A 17,423-nucleotide genomic window follows, 5' to 3' on the forward strand; every position below is an offset into this window, starting at 1 on the left:
TTTAGTAGCCATTCAAACCCATTTGTGTCAATTTCTGTGCATGTTATCAGGCCCAAATCACAAGGGTATGTGAACTTTTGATCAGGGTCATTTGGATGTTTTGAGTTTTCTGATTAAGGCTAAGAAAGCAAAAATTCTCCTGGGGTATGTAAACTTTTGAGCACAACTGTACATATCTCCTTCGTGGGTAGGATACTTTTTTTTCTGCTGGCTGAAATCCATCTGGGAAAAAATAAGGTGGATATATCTGCATTTCTGGACAGTGGACTCGGGGGTTTAACTTGATGGACGCTAGGTTAGTCCATGTCCAGAGCCTCAAACCACATACACTGTCCAAATCTTTACCCATAATTGCCATCGTCTCTGCACCCTTGAGGCAGGGGTATTTTACTCAAGCCATCTGAGGGTTACATCTACGGGTAGGGGCCATGCACTCAAAAGGTAGTGACTGTTATGTGCTAGAGGGTCTGCCCTCTCCTGTGGTTCTTGGACTTCCTTGGCTCACTCTGCACAACCCTGTGGTAGATTGGCAGACTCGGGAGTGGAGCATCGTTAAGGACACTGCTTGGGGACTTTGGGGATACGTTCTTGGAGCAGGGGTGCCAAGAACTTCCTCCCCATCATCCTTATTACTGCATCATCAATCTTGTCCCTGGGGCCAAGCTGGGTAAGAGAAGACTATATAATATCTCTGGTCTAGAGAGGCAGGCCATGAAGGACTATATCGCAGAAAGTTGTACTCATAGTAGTGAGCTGGTAAATATGTCAGTGTGCAAAAAACTGTGCTGAAAGGACTCCGAAAAAAAACATTAAGGCTAAGTGCACACATTGCAGAATTGCAGTGGAAATTTCCGCTTCAATTCCGCAACTCCTGCAGCGAGTATATCGCATGCGTAATTGGCATGCGTATTCCCGCTAAACACTAGCATTTTGCAAGCGTAATTAGCTTGCAGAATGCTAGTGTTTTCCAAGCGATCTGTAGCATCGCTTGGAAAACTGATTGACAGGTTGGTCACACTTGTCAAACATAGTGTTTGACAAGTGTGACCAACTTTTTACTATTGATGCTGTAAAAAGATAGAATGTTAAAAATAATAAAAAAAATAATAAATCATGATATTCTCACCTTCTGGTGTTCACGACAGCCTTTCCCGCTCCTTGCAATGCTCCGGTCCCAGTAATGCTTTGTGGCATGACCCCAGATAACATAGCGGTCTCGTGAGACCGTACGTCATCACAGGTCATTTTCGCAATGCATTACTGGGACCGGAAGCGGGAAAGCTGCAAGGGATGCCGGAAGGTGAGAATATCACAATTTTTTATTTTCATTCTTTTTTTTTAACAATTATATGAGTCTCCTCTCCTCCACCCTGGGTACCAACCGCACATGATCCGCTTACTTCCCGCATGGTGGGCATAGCCCCATGTGGGAAGTGAGCGGATCAATGCATTCCTATGGGTGCGGAATCGCTGCGATTCCGCACTTTAATGAACATGCTGCATTTTTTTCCGGAATGTGATTCCGCCGTGGAAAAAAACGCAGCATGTGCACAAAAAATGCGGAATGCATTCTAAAAATAGGATGCTTAATGTATGCATTTTTTTCGCAGTTTTATCGCGTGTTTATAGCGAAAAAAGTGAAAATTCCTAAACGTGTGCACATAGCCTAAATGAGGTCACTGTGAGTTTTGTGCAGACTAATTGTAAAGACACAGACTGTGTGTCCTTAAGTGTACGCACCAGAGGGAGAGTTGTGGAGGGCAACAGCCTCGCTTAGCAGCATGCAGCAGCCGCTGTGCGTGAAGCCACACCAGAGCAGGACCTGCCTGGACATGAGACCACCGAGGGAGTGGCCTGAGGTCGAGCCATCCCCCCTGTACGGGAGAGTGAGAGCCAGCAACGCCGGGAGAATAGTCAGAAAAGCCGAGGTCAGTACCGGAGTGTAATACAGGAGCCTAAGGATGAGACAGGAGAATAGTGCAGTATGAGCCGAAGTTTGAAGACCGACAGGGATGCAGTAGCCAGGGACACAGATGAGGAGGAAGTCAGGAAACAAGCCAGAGGTCGAGACAGGAGAGATAACAGTAGTACAGAATCACAATACAGACACAGAACAAGGGACAAGCTGAATCATTCACGGTACAAGCACACGGAGGAACAAACGGTATACACAAGTATAATTTGGGTCAGCTGCTCAGCCGAGGACGGAAGTATCACTGTCAAAGAGCCTGGCTCAGAGTAGGTTTAAATAGCCCTCCAAAATCCAAAGAGAGGCCATACAAAGTTAACCCCAATAGATCCAGGACCGGGAAGAAATCCCATCCTGAATCATGACACTAATTACCAAAGCAGCGGCTCAAAGAACTGCTGTGGTTCGGAGAAAGAGCAGACTAAAGCGATGTCTCTGGTGGGGGCATGCCGATGGACTAATTACTATAAGGCTATGTGCCCACCAGCAGGATATAGCAGTGTTTTGGAAGCAGTGTATTTTCAGCTCATCAAAAGCGTTGCGTTCTAACCATGCAGGTAAACCCGCATGTGTTCATTGAACCATGCAGATTTACTACATCTAATAAATGGCTATGGGTGAAACTGCAGCTCGTAAACCCACACCGTGGATGAGTTTAAGCAACATCAAATTCGAAGCACAGTGGGCATGGGATTTCTATAAATCTCATCCACTGCGCTTGTAACCTAGAACGCAGCGTTTTGGTAGCAGCACGGGTGAGCTGCATCAAAACGCTCCTATTCCGGATTGTGGGCACATACCCTATAGAGTGAGCTAGTAGGACAGCGGGTCGCTGGGTTAGTAGGGCAGCAAGTCGCAGAGCGAGGGTGGTTAGAGAAGAAACAGATAAAATAGAGACAAGTGGATGGATTTATTGTGGAACAGTAAGACAGCGGATAACAGGGAAGTGCTGGCCAGAGGAAAACACAGCAGGTGTGGAAGAAAGCAGGACCATATCATTGGTGAGTTTGAGGATTTATAAAGAATGAAAAACAGGCAAGCAAAACATTGTATTGTTTAGCTCAGGAAATCTAAAACTAAAATAAGGAAAGAGTTATATTCATTTATTTGTGTAATGAACAGCAAAAAATAGTTTACTGCGGCGAAAGTGAATACAATCTTTTTGTAAAAAATGAATATAATTAAATATAATGTAAATTATGCTAAATAATTATAATGGATGAATATAAAGAAAAATGAATATGATCTCCAACATATGGGGTAGTTGAATGTGTTTGTGAATCACAAAGAATGTAGAGAATGTGTTAAGAATTATGAATGGAGATGAATAAAATGGAAGTAATCTTAGAACTTATTTGTACACAGAGAGAGTGTATAAAGTGTGAAGAATATACTATTTGTTCCAGATTGGTTTAAGTGTAGGTGGTAAAATGGGGGTAAACATATATATATAAAAAGTACTAAGGTTTCTACTTAATTTCCACTCCATATAGTCTCGAATCATAGAGTTAAGTTCACTTCTAAATTCTGGCGAGCTCTTTGCAAACTCCTGAATATACAGCTGGATTTTTTCCTCCGTTTACCATCGTGCAAGTACAATGGGTAAATCAGATTCTCAAGAACTACCTTCGTCACTTCATCTCTGCCCGTCAGGATGGCTGGGTTCAACTACCCCCTGGGCAATTTTCTTACAACAACCACATTGGAGAGTCTTCTGGAGCATCATTTTTTATTCACAGCACCCTCAAGTGCCCTTGTCTATGTCTGCTCCCTCTGACTTACCAGCGACTGATTCTTCTTTTTTTGAATCAGATACATTTTTATTAATTAACAAAATACAAAACATCAGACAGTCAATATGTCAAAAGTGAACAAGTATAGATATTACAAAATACCTCCCTATTAATGTACACAAACAGCATTTTAACAGTAATATATTAATATAACACAGACTTTCTGGGTTCATCATCTCTCCACCCAGGGTTTCCACAGTATTTCAAAAGTATGACCTTTTTTCCTTTTGGCATAAATACATTTTTCTATTCCTACAATAATGTCAGACTGTCTATAAAATTCCTGCACCATCGGTGGTTCTTCATTTATCCAATATCTAGCGATCAGTTTTCTCGCAATATATAATAACCGGCTATTGACAGCTTATGACAATTAAGTAGCGATTGATTCTTCTTAGCGAAGTTTTACGCCCTATTACCGAGATAAAGTTGGCTGCCAAATAAAATTTGCCTGAAAGTGCCTTCTTATAAGCTCACTCGTCGGTACTTTGGGACATTCAAGGTTCACACGCAAATCAATGTGGTGATCTACAGACTTCAGCTCCCAGTGAGCCTACAGATCTTCCAATTTCTTCAATGTCTCACACCTAAAAACTTTGGTCCTGAACCGCTTCTTCAAGCCCCTTACTTCTGCCTCTATAACTGTTCCTGAGGGTCCTTAGGACGTGTATGAGGCGAAAGACATCCTGGATTCCAAGAAAGTTCAAAGGAGGATATTTTTTTCTAGTCGATTGGAAAGGTTTCGGTCCTGAGGAGAGGTCTTGGGATTCTGACAACAATATCTTTGCCCCTACTATCCTTGAGCAATTTCCTCCATTGGGCTGGCCTATAGAAAAGGGGGTGTAATGTGGGGGTAGTTATGTCACTGCGGTAACTTCCAGGCCTCCTCAGCACCGCTTTACTCACTGTAGTCACCTTGGGGCTTATCCTTGTGTCGGGTCGCCTTGCTTAGTTTGCCTTTTGCCGCAATCCTCAGCACTGCTGCGTCAGCATGTAGTTTCCATTTGTCTTTAGGGGGCATGGCCGGTCTCTCTAGGAAATTAAACCTGCTAGTTCCGGCAGAGATTAAGTTCCCTGGCCTATCTCATACCAGCAAGATTTATATTAGGCAGCTCCTCCCACCACTCTTTTTGCCCAAACATTGGTACTTAACCTGCTGATGCATATCTCCTTATTCAGTCTCCAGTTATCCACCTGGCCTGTCTACCCTTTCTGTACGACTTCTCTATCCCTAACTCCGGTTTTGTACAGAAAACCCAAGATGCCTGCCCCGACCATGGACCATCTGACTGCGCTTCTCTCTCGCCCTCCTGGAATTCCTGTAACTCTGCAGTCAGCTGTTGTAGTCTTGGGGACTGCCCTGAAGTGGTACCTGGTGTCTACTGTAAGCCCAGCCTATCCTCACCATCAGAGGCCTTAGTGAAGACACAGTAGACACTTAGTCATGCCCCTCCAGGGTAAGCCCAGCCTGTGGCGCAGTGGATCCACACCCACCAACGTTACAGACGCACTTTACCATAAGAAACACCCAGGTTTAGACAGTAGAAAAAAGGGGAAAAATAATTATACTAATTAAATCTTCCCTGGTGGTGTAAATTGTAGTGGTCGATATCACTAATTGTAATACACTAGTGTAGGATAGGGAAGTAATAAATCTATTGTTAGTGTTTCTCTGAACCATGTGTTTTATTTACATAGAGTCACAGCACAGACATTACTGAGCACTCTGCAGAGCACATATGTACACACAACACTGCAGGACAGTGAATGCACATTCAACTCTGCTACATCGGCACATTTAGATACACAGCTCTGCTACATATGTACATTTAAACTTGTCAATATTTGTCCTACAATAATCGTTAGCACTTCAAAAAATACATATGAATCAATTAGATGTGTGATGTGCCATATCCCAGAAATAAGAGATCTATGATAGAATTAAAACTTCTAAGTTTATTGAATAATTATAAAAATAAAATAAGCAATACCACTGGAGTACATCACACACCTGGAAGCAAAAATATTGCTTTCAAAATCAGAGTACAAGTGAATCTGTATAGGTATAACTCATAGTACTTTGACAGTGCATAACAACTTTCCTACCCATACAACAGATATTTTGCCCTTTTTACAAGCTTTATCAAATCCACCAATAATTAACATATTATCCAATAGATTGTTTAACATAAAGGTATTTTATCTGAAAATAGAAGGGTAACTGTCTCTAAGTGTCTGTTAGAATATGTGTCCTAGCAGCAGGGGCACATCAAACCTGTTATCTTTAACAGACCCACAGAGACAGTTACCCTTCTATGTTCAGCTAAACTACCTATATATTATCCAATCTATTGGGTAATATCTTAAAGCGAACCTGTCATCAGGTTTTTGCTTAGTAAACTACAGACATTGGTCATGTTGGCAGTGTTAAACTGACTAAAATTATACCTGGGGTGAAGAATCTGTTTTGTGGTTCTTGTGTAATCAGTGTTAGAAGTTTGCAGCTAATGATACGCTCTTGCTCCAGGGTGGGACTGTAAACAAAGTCTTTTCTTCCTGCTTTAAGCCAGAGAAACCAAAAAGAGACATACCTACAGGCCGCTACGAAGCACAGACAGTCTATCTACATGATGAGGAATATGTTTGTGCTTCGGGGCGGCCAGTGGACAGGTCTTTCCTTGGTTTCTCTGGCTTAGAGCAGGAAGATATGACTCTGCCTACCGTCGCACCCCAGAGCACGAGCATATAATTAGCTGCAAACTTCTAACATTGTGTACACAAGAACCACTAGATGGATTTCTTCAACCCAAGTATTATTTTAATCAGTTTAAAACTGCCAACCTGACAGTGTGTGCAGGTTACTTAGCAAAATCCTGCTTACAGGTTCACTTTAATTAGTGGTGGATTTGATAGAGCTTGTAATTGGGGCAAAATTTCTATTGTATGGGTAGGAAAGTTTTATGCACTGGCAAAGTACTATGATTTATAACTATAGAGATTCACTTGTCCATTTGTGTAGAAAGGGAAAGGCACTCACCGTCCTAAAATCCAAAACGGCCGTCGTCCGTTCATTGTTCACATTTCTCCCCTTAATGTCGTAATAAAGTTTGGATTTTAGGATGGTGAGTGCCTTTCCCTTTCTTCACAAATGGACATTGAATTCTGCTTTCTGGATTGAGCACCCGTTCCTTTTGGGTGATAAAAGCACTGAACTGTTAGGTGTGTGAGATTTATGGGTCTTAACGCAGTGGAGCGGATTGTCTTTGCTTCTTTGCTTTTGTCCCCATAGAGATTCACTTGTACTCTGATTTTACAAGCAATATTTAGGCATCAAGGTGTGTGATGTCCCACAGAGGTATTCCTTGCTTTATGCGATTTTAATATTGAAATTATTCAAAAAGCTTAGAATTAAAACTTATCATAGATCTCTTCTTATATCTGGGATATAGCACATCACAGATCTAATTGGTTCATAAATGCATATTTACACTGTCTCAGCATTCTCCTACATCACAGAAAGCTGCATCCAGACTATAAGAAACACTCCGTTATTAGCAAGACTTTTTAATATTAAAAATTAGTCTAATAGTCCAAGAAATACAGTAAGTTCTAAAGTAATTTCCTTTCTCATGGTTTTTGTAAAATTTGTCAATAACACAGTTTCTCCCTGTGTGCATAATTTTTGATGGTTTGCAAACTATAATTTCCAGTAAGTGATTCTAGGTATGATAATGGATTACCCCCATGTGTGATTTTAGATGTTCAAGAACGTGACTTTTTTGGGTAAAACACTTCCCACATACTGAACAGAAAAAGGGCTTCTCCCCAGTGTGAATTCTGTGGTGTACAACAAGATGTGATTCATGTAGAAAACATTTTCCACATTCTGAACAGGAAAAAGGCTTATCCCCTGTGTGAGTTTTCTGGTGCCTAACAAGATATGATTTATATAAAAAACATTTCCCACATTCTGAACATGAATATGGTTTCTCCCCTGTGTGAATTTTTTGATGTGCAACAAGAAATGATTTAGTTGTAAAACATTTCCCGCATTCTGAACATGAAAAAGGCTTTTCCCCCTTGTGAGTTCTTTGGTGATTAACAAGATATGATCTCTGTCCATAACATTTCCCACATTCTGAACATGAAAAAGGCTTCTCTCCTGTGTGGGATTTCTGGTGTCTAACAAGGTTTGATTTCTCTACAAAACATTTCCCACATTCTGAACATGAAAAAGGCTTTTCCCCTTTATGAGTTTTCTGATGACTAAAAAGATATGATCTCTGTCCATAGCATTTCCCACATTCTGAACATGAAAAAGGCTTCTCTCCAGTGTGGGTTTTCTGGTGTCTAACAAGGTTTGATTTCTCTACAAAAGATTTCCCACATTCTGAACATGAAAAAGTTTTTTCCCCTTTGTGAGTTCTCTGGTGACTAACAAGATAAGATCTCTGTCCATAACATTTTCCACATTCTGAACATGAATGTGCATTCTTCCCTGTGTGAGTTCTCTGATGAGCAACAAGACGAGATTTCCGGTTAAAACATTTCCCACATTCTGAACATGAAAAAGGCTTCTCCCCTGTGTGAGTTCTCTGGTGTCTAACAAGGTTTGATTTCTCTACAAAACATTTCCCACATTCTGGACATGAAAAAGGTTTTTCCCCTTTGTGAGTTCTCTGATGTGTAACAAGATGTGATCTGTGTCCATAACATTTTCCACATTCTGAACATGAATATGGCTTCTCCCCTGTGTGAGTTCTCTGGTGAATAACAAGATAAGATTTCCGGTTAAAACATTTCCCACAGTCTGAACATAGATGTGGCTTCTCCCCTGTGTGAGTTCTTTGATGTCTGATAAGTTTTGATTTCTCTTTAAAACATTTCCCACATTCTGAACATGAATATGGCTTCACCCCAGTATGTATTCTCCCATGGACCTGTTTCAAAGGATCAGATGATACATCTTTGCTGTGAAAGGATGATGGTATATCTGGAACAATGGCATTCACTTCAATTGTATCCTGTGTGATGTCAATGTCATCTGATTTTAAAACTGAAGATGTCAGTTGTCCTTCTGATCTCCTGTGACCGTCATCTGCCAAAAATTAAATTCCAATGCACATTATTGTTTTTGAATACAATATCCTTGAAATTCATATCTTTGAACATGTCTACTTAAAATGTCTATAGAAATGGGAATTTATGTAGTAAAACTGAATTATTCACTAAGACAATGACAGTTCATTGTTTGTTCAAATGAAATACAGCACTCACCAGATCCTTAAAATAAAAGTCCTTCAATCCATACTCCAGGACATTTTCTGTGGTATACAAGTGAATCAGGAAAGTGTGCAGTACAAAATGTATTGAAGTATGAATTAAAGGACTCTTAAAGATATGTGTGAGTGCTGTCTTTTATTGTATTTTTGTTCTATCATTACATAAGTAACTTAGCAAAATCCTACTGACAGGTTCGCTTTACGTAAATTACAGGCACTGTCAGATTGGCAGTGTTAAACTGATTAAAATGATACCTGGGGTGAAGAAATCCATCTTCTGGTTCTTTTGCAATCAGTGTACAAGTTTGCAGAGTCTTATCTTCCTGCTCTAAGCCACAGAAACCATGAAGAGACCTGCCCACCGGCCTGCCTGAAGCACAAACATATTCCTCATCCTAGAGACAGAGCGAGAGAGACAGACTGTTTGTGCCTCGGGAAGAATATGGGCAGGTATCTCTTTGGTTTCTCTGGCTTAGAGCAGGAAGCTAAGACTCTGCCTACAGCCCCAGAGCCCTGCATATCATTAACTGAAAACTTCTAACACTGATTACACAAGAACCACAAGACGGATTTCTTCACCTCAGGTATCATTTTAATCAGTTTGACACTGCCAACGTGACAATGCCTGTAGTTTACTTAGCAAAATACTGCTGACAGGTTTGTATGAAGTCTGAGCACATGCACCACCACAAAAAATCCTGTATACTTAGCTCATTTTTAGCAGAAGGGACACAAAATAAAATGTGAAAAGACGGTTGCCTATTAACTTCAAGTTTCTTCTTTTGCCTATCAACTGTATGTTTGTTCTGGCTCCCAAATATTGAAATAAAAAGCCATCAAAAAATGTTATATAAGCGAAAATGATACTAAAAAAACCTTTAACTCATTCTGCAAAAAACAAGCTCCTACTCAGGTGTCAAAATAATCACTACTCCTATAGATTAATTCACTAATGGTTGTAATTATCAAAATGGAGTCACTTTATGGGGTTTTCTACTGTTCTGGTTTCCTGCCATTCTGTAACATTAGTGTTTCTGCAAATGGTGCATCACATCTCCTCTGGGATCTACTCCAATGTCTCGTTCTATCTCCAGTCACCACCATCATTCATCCTGCGGGCGGCGCTGTTGATGGAGGAGACATTGGAACCAGAAACTCTGGGCAGCACAAACTCTGGTCAGCCACTGAAAATAGGATGGCCAGGACCAGTAGTATCATCAAGCCTGGCCGTACAGGTGTGTGTGTGCAGTCTAACTGGAGTATTTGGCTCCCTGCTTCAGCCAACTGGAATGCACCGTTGTGATCCTGGACCATTTAATGACTACTCTTGCATCTTCTGATTTTGTATTTTCTCTGCCCTCCAAGTTCTATCAAAAATCTAGGCACCTCAAAAAGTAATTTCAAAAGTGATTTGTTACACAAAAACTAGATTTCGTACATTTAATTGAACATATAAAAACTTGTTGTGCTAAACTTGTAAGCCTGCTATCATCTGAAAAAAATAAATAAAAAAAATGGTTAAAAAAGAAAACGGGATGTTGGGAAAATCCTGCCGACCTAAAGTAGAAATACGGTACATGTTATTTATTCACTAATTTGTCTGGTATCACTATATGATTACGGAGCAAACAAATTCAAAGTTTGAAAATTACATATCTTTCTAAATTATTTGCCAATTTTCAGGTATCTTCAAAAATAAATGCTAATTATATTAACCCATTCATCCCCAAGCCTGTTTGCACCTTCATGACCAGGCCAAATTTTACAGTTCAGACCAGCGTCACTTTATGTGGTAATAACTCTGGAACGTTTCAACGGATGCTACGGATTCTTAAACTGATTTTTAGTGATACATTGTACTTCATGATAGTGGTAAAATTATTCGATACGATTTTACATCAGCACAATTTTTGAAAAATACATTTTTTTGTTAAGTTATAAGGGTTAAAAGTTGACCAGTGATTTTTCATTTTTCTAACAAAATTTACAAAATAATTTTTTTTTTAGGGACCACATCATATTTGAAGTGACTTTGAGGCGCCAGTGTGACAGAAAATACCCAAAAGTGACACCAATCTAAAAAGTGTACCCCTCAAGGTGCTCAAAATCACATTCAAGACATTTATTAACCCTTCATATGCTTCACAGGAATTAAAGCAATGTGAAAGGAAAAAATTTACAATTTACTTTTTTTCCACAAAAAATTGTGTTTTAGCCCCAACTTTTTTGTTTTCACAAGGGTAACAGAGAAAGTGGATCCCAATAATTGTTCTGCAATTTCTCCTGAGTACGCCGATACATCATATATGGGGGGAAAAACAACTGATAAGGCTCACGGCAGGGATCGGAAGGAGCACAGTTTGATTTTTTTAAATGTAAAATTGACTGGAAACTTGAGTGAACACCATGTTGCGTTGAGAGCTCCTGATGTGCCTAAACAGTGGAAACTCCCCACAAGTGACCCCTCTTTGGATCTTAGACCTCTCGAAGAATTTATCTAGATGAGTGGTGAGCATCTTGAACCCCCAGATGCTTCACAGAAATTTATAATGTTAAGTCGTGAAAATAAAAAATGACTTTTTCCACAAAGATGTTCTTTTAGCCCCAAATTGTATATTTTCAAAGTGATAACAGGAAAAAATGGAGCCCTAAAATTCTTGTACAATTTTTTTTTCCTGAGTACGCAGATAACCCACAACAATAATTTTTCCTGAGTACACAGATAACCCACATGTGGGGGAAACTACTGTTTGGGCTCACGGCAGGGATCGGAAGGAGCACTGTCAGGGCTTAGAAATGTGTTATGATCCCAATGGTAGAGGATCTCAGGGTTTTCAGCAAAGTCTGCAAACATAAAAAACCAGCTCATAGGGAGGTGGTAACTGAGCTGACCGCATACCTGATCCTAGCCCACAACTAATAGCAGCCGGGGAACGTACCTACGTTGGTTCTAGACGTCTCGCGCCAGCCGGAGAACTAACTAACCCTTTCAGAGAAAATCAGACCTCACTTGCCTCAAGAGAAAGGTACCCCAAAGTAAATACAGGCCCCCAACAAATAATAACGGTGAGGTAAGAAGAAAGGACAAACGTAAGTATGAACTAGATTCAGCAAAGAGAGGCCCACTATATAATAGCAGAAATATAGAAAGCGGACTTATGCGGTCAGCGAAAAACCCTACAAAAATATCCACGCTGAATATCCAAGAACCCCCGCGCCGACTAACGGTGTGGGGGGAGAATATCAGTCCCCTTAGAGCTTCCAGCAAAAACAGGAATCACATTATGAACAAGCTGGACAAAAAACAGAGCAATACAAATTAACAAAAATAAGAAAGCAGGACTTAGCTTATCTTGCAAAAATCAGGACCAGTAGACAGGAGCAACCAGACAAGGACCGATTACATTGATGCCAGGCAATGGACTAAGAATCCAGGAAGTTTAAATAGGAACACCCATGGTCTAACGAACCAGGTGACTACCAACCTGGGGAAAGAATATCCAAGAGCCATACCGCTAGTGACCACAAGAGGGAGCCAAAAAGTATAGTTCACAACAGTACCCCCCCTTTAAGGAGGGGTCACCGAACCCTCACCACGACCACCAGGGCGATCAGGATGGGCAGCGTGAAAGGCACGAACTAAATCGGCCGCATGAACATCAGAGGCGACCACCCAGGAATTATCCTCCTGACCATAGCCCTTCCATTTGACCAGATACTGAAGCCTCCGTCTAGAGAGACGAGAATCTAAGATCTTCTCCACCACGTACTCCAACTCGCCCTCAACCAAGACCGGAGCAGGAGGGTCAACAGCAGGAACCACAGGCACAATGTACCGCTGCAACAAAGACCTATGGAACACATTGTGAATGGCAAACGACACAGGAAGATCCAAACGAAAAGACACCGGATTAAGGACCTCCAAAATTCTATAAGGACCAATAAAGCGAGGCTTAAACTTAGGAGAGGAAACCTTCAGAGGGACATACCGAGAAGACAACCAAACCAAATCCCCAACACGAAGTCGGGGACCCACACCGCGGCGGCGGTTGGCAAAACGCTGAGCCTTCTCCTGTGACAACTTCAAGTTGTCCACCACATGATTCCAAGTCCGCTGCAACCTATCAACCACGGAATCCACCCCAGGACAGTCAGAAGGCTCAACATGACCTGAGGAGAAACGAGGATGAAAACCAGAGTTGCAGAAAAATGGCGAAACCAAAGTAGCGGAACTAGCCCGATTATTGAGGGCAAACTCAGCCAATGGCAAGAAGGTCACCCAATCATCCTGATCCGCAGAAACAAAACATCTCAAATAAGCCTCCAGCGTCTGATTAGTTCGCTCCGTTTGGCCATTAGTCTGAGGATGAAAGGCAGACGAGAACAACAGATCAATGCCCATCTTAGCACAAAAAGATCGCCAGAATCTGGAAACAAACTGGGATCCTCTGTCAGACACGATATTCTCAGGAATGCCGTGCAAACGAACCACATTCTGAAAAAACAAAGGAACCAGATCGGAAGAGGAAGGCAACTTAGGCAAGGGCACCAAATGGACCATCTTGGAAAAACGATCACACACCACCCAGATGACAGACATTCCCTGAGACACCGGAAGATCTGAAATGAAATCCATGGAAATGTGTGTCCAAGGCCTCTTCGGGACGGGCAAGGGCAAAAGCAACCCGCTGGCACGAGAACAGCAAGGCTTAGCCCGAGCACCAGTCCCACAGGACTGCACAAAAGAACGCACATCCCGTGACAAGGAAGGCCACCAAAAGGACCTAGCCACCAAATCTCTGGTACCAAAAATCCCAGGATGCCCTGCCAACACCGAGGAATGAACCTCGGAAATAACTCTGCTGGTCCATTTATCAGGAACAAACAGTCTGTCAGGTGGAAAAGGGTCAGGTCTACCAGCCTGAAATCTCTGCAACACACGTCGCAAATCAGGAGAAATGGCCGACAAGATTACTCCCTCTTTAAGAATACCAGCCGGCTCTGAGACTCCAGGAGAGTCAGGCACAAAGCTCCTAGAGAGAGCATCAGCCTTCACATTTTTCGAACCAGGCAGGTATGAGACCACAAAGTCAAAACGGGAGAAAAACAATGACCAACGAGCCTGTCTAGGATTCAGGCGCTTAGCAGACTCGAGATACATGAGATTTTTGTGATCAGTCAAGACCACCACACGATGCTTAGCTCCCTCGAGCCAATGACGCCACTCCTCAAATGCCCACTTCATGGCCAACAACTCCCGATTACCAACATCATAGTTCCGCTCAGCAGGCGAAAACTTCCTGGAAAAGAAAGCACATGGTCTCATCACAGAGCAACCAGAGCCTCTCTGCGACAAAACAGCCCCTGCACCGATCTCAGAAGCATCCACTTCAACCTGAAAGGGAAGTGAGACATCAGGCTGGCACAAAACAGGCGCCGAAGTAAACCGGCGCTTCAGCTCCCGGAATGCCTCCACGGCCGCAGGAGCCCAATTAGCAACATCAGAACCTTTCTTGGTCATATCCATCAGAGGTTTAACAATGCTAGAAAAGTTAGCAATAAAATGACGGTAGAAATTAGCAAAACCCAAGAACTTCTGAAGACTCTTAATGGACGTGGGTTGAGTCCAATCATGAATAGCTCGGACCTTGACTGGGTCCATCTCCACAGCAGAAGGGGAAAAAATAAAACCCAAAAATGAAACCTTCTGCACTCCAAAGAGACACTTTGAGCCCTTCACAAACAAAGCATTATCGCGCAAAACCTGGAACACCATCCTGACCTGCTTTACATGAGAATCCCAATCATCAGAAAAAACTAAAATGTCATCCAGATAAACAATCACAAATTTATCTAGATACTTCCGGAAGATGTCATGCATAAAGGACTGAAACACTGAAGGAGCATTAGAGAGCCCAAAAGGCATCACCAAGTACTCAAAATGACCTTCGGGCGTATTAAATGCAGTTTTCCATTCATCTCCCTGCTTAATGCGCACAAGGTTGTACGCACCACGAAGATCTATCTTGGTGAACCAACAGGCACCCTTAATCCGAGCAAACAAGTCCGACAATAGTGGCAAAGGATATTGAAATTTAACCGTGATTTTATTCAAAAGCCGATAGTCTATACAAGGTCTCAAAGATCCGTCTTTCTTGGCCACAAAAAAGAATCCCGCACCAAGAGGGGAAGAGGATGGACGAATATGTCCTTTCTCCAAAGACTCCTTTTTTATAAGAACGCATCGCGGCATGCTCAGGTACCGACAGATTAAATAATCGTCCCTTAGGAAACTTACTACAAGGAATCAAATCTATAGCGCAGTCACAGTCCCTATGAGGAGGAAGAGCACTGGACCTGGACTCACTGAATACATCCTGATAGTCCAACAAATACTCAGGGACTTCAGAAGGAGTAGAAGAACCAATAGACACCGACGGGGAATCGCAATGAATTCCCTGACAACCCCAACTTGACACAGGCATAGCCCTCCAATCCAAAACTGGATTATGGGCCTGTAACCATGGCAGACCCAAAACGACCAAATCATGCATCTTATGCAGAACAAGAAAACGAATCACCTCCCGATGTTCAGGAGTCATGCACATGGTCACTTGTGTCCAATACTGCGGTTTATTCTCCGCCAATGGCGTAGCATCAATTCCTCTAAGAGGAATAGGATTTTCTAAAGGCTCCAGGACAAAACCACAGCGCTTGGCAAACGACAAGTCCATAAGACTCAGGGCAGCACCTGAATCCACAAACGCCATAACAGGGTAGGAAGACAATGAGCAAATTAAAGTCACAGACAAAATAAATTTGGGCTGCAAGTTACCAATGGCGACAGGACTAACAAACTTTGTTAGGCGTTTAGAGCATGCTGATATAACATGTGTAGAATCACCACAGTAAAAACACAACCCATTCTGACGTCTATGATTTCGCCGTTCAGTTCTAGTCTGAATTCTATCACATTGCATTAAGTCAGGTGTCTGTTCAGACAACACTGCCAGAGGATTAGCGGATTTGCGCTCCCGCAAACGCCGATCAATCTGAATGGCCAGCGTCATAGAATCATTCAGACTTGTAGGAATGGGGAAGCCCACCATCACATTCTTAATGGTTTCAGAAAGGCCATTTCTGAAATTTGCGGCCAGAGCACACTCATTCCACTGAGTAAGCACGGACCATTTCCGAAATTTTTGGCAATACACTTCAGCTTCATCCTGGCCCTGAGAGATAGCCAGCAAAGCCTTTTCTGCCTGAATTTCAAGATTGGGATCCTCATAAAGCAATCCGAGCGCCAGAAAAAACGCATCAATATTTGCCAATGCCGGATCTCCTGGCGCCAATGAGAAAGCCCAATCCTGAGGGTCGCCCCGCAAGAAGGAGATAACAATTTTAACTTGCTGAGCTGAGTCTACAGACGAACGAGGTCTCAAAGATAGAAACAATTTACAATTATTCCTAAAATTCCTAAATTTAAATCGATCTCCAGAGAACAGCTCAGGAATAGGTATCTTAGGCTCTGACATAGGACTGCTAGTAACAAAATCCTGAATGCCCTGCACTCGTGCAGCAAGCTGATCCACACTAGTAATCAGAGTCTGAACATTCATGTCTGCAGCAGAGCTTCAAGCCACTCAGAGATAAAGGGGAGGAAGAAAAAAAAAACTCAGAACTTCTTTTCTTTTAATCCCACTTCTGCAATGCATTAACTATTCACTCGGCCTGGCATTCTGTTATGATCCCAATGGTAGAGGATCTCAGGGTTTTCAGCAAAGTCTGCAAACATAAAAAACCAGCTCATAGGGAGGTGGTAACTGAGCTGACCGCATACCTGATCCTAGCCCACAACTAATAGCAGCCGGGGAACGTACCTATGTTGGTTCTAGACGTCTCGTGCCAGCCGGAGAACTAACTAACCCTTTCAGAGAAAATCAGACCTCACTTGCCTCAAGAGAAAGGTACCCCAAAGTAAATACAGGCCCCCAACAAATAACGGTGAGGTAAGAAGAAAGGACAAACGTAAGTATGAACTAGATTCAGCAAAGAGAGGCCCACTATATAATAGCAGAAATATAGAAAGCGGACTTATGCGGTCAGCGAAAAACCCTACAAAAATATCCACGCTGAATATCCAAGAACCCCCTGCGCCGACTAACGGTGTGGGGGGAGAATATCAGCCCCCTTAGAGCTTCCAGCAAAAACAGAAATCACATTATGAACAAGCTGGACAAAAAACAGAGCAATACAAATTAACAAAAATAAGAAAGCAGGACTTAGCTTATCTTGCAAAAATCAGGACCAGTAGACAGGAGCAACCAGACAAGGACTGATTACATTGATGCCAGGCAATGGACTAAGAATCCAGGAAGT

At 42.2% G+C, this 17,423-nt stretch overlaps 1 protein-coding gene across 1 annotated transcript in view; it reads right to left on the reverse strand.

The window, feature by feature from the left end:
• Positions 1-6,665: 6,665 nt before the first annotated feature.
• Positions 6,666-17,423, reverse strand: part of LOC143766219 (uncharacterized) — a 50,698-nt gene continuing 39,940 nt past the window's right edge. Inside the window, exon 7 of the mRNA XM_077253724.1 lies at positions 6,666-8,860. Coding sequence (XP_077109839.1) covers positions 7,482-8,860 — 1,379 coding nt within the window. The 3' untranslated portion in view covers positions 6,666-7,481. The remainder of the gene's footprint in view (positions 8,861-17,423) is intronic.

Source organism: Ranitomeya variabilis, chromosome 4 (genome assembly GCF_051348905.1).
Source record: "Ranitomeya variabilis isolate aRanVar5 chromosome 4, aRanVar5.hap1, whole genome shotgun sequence".
Lineage (NCBI taxonomy): Eukaryota > Metazoa > Chordata > Amphibia > Anura > Dendrobatidae > Ranitomeya > Ranitomeya variabilis.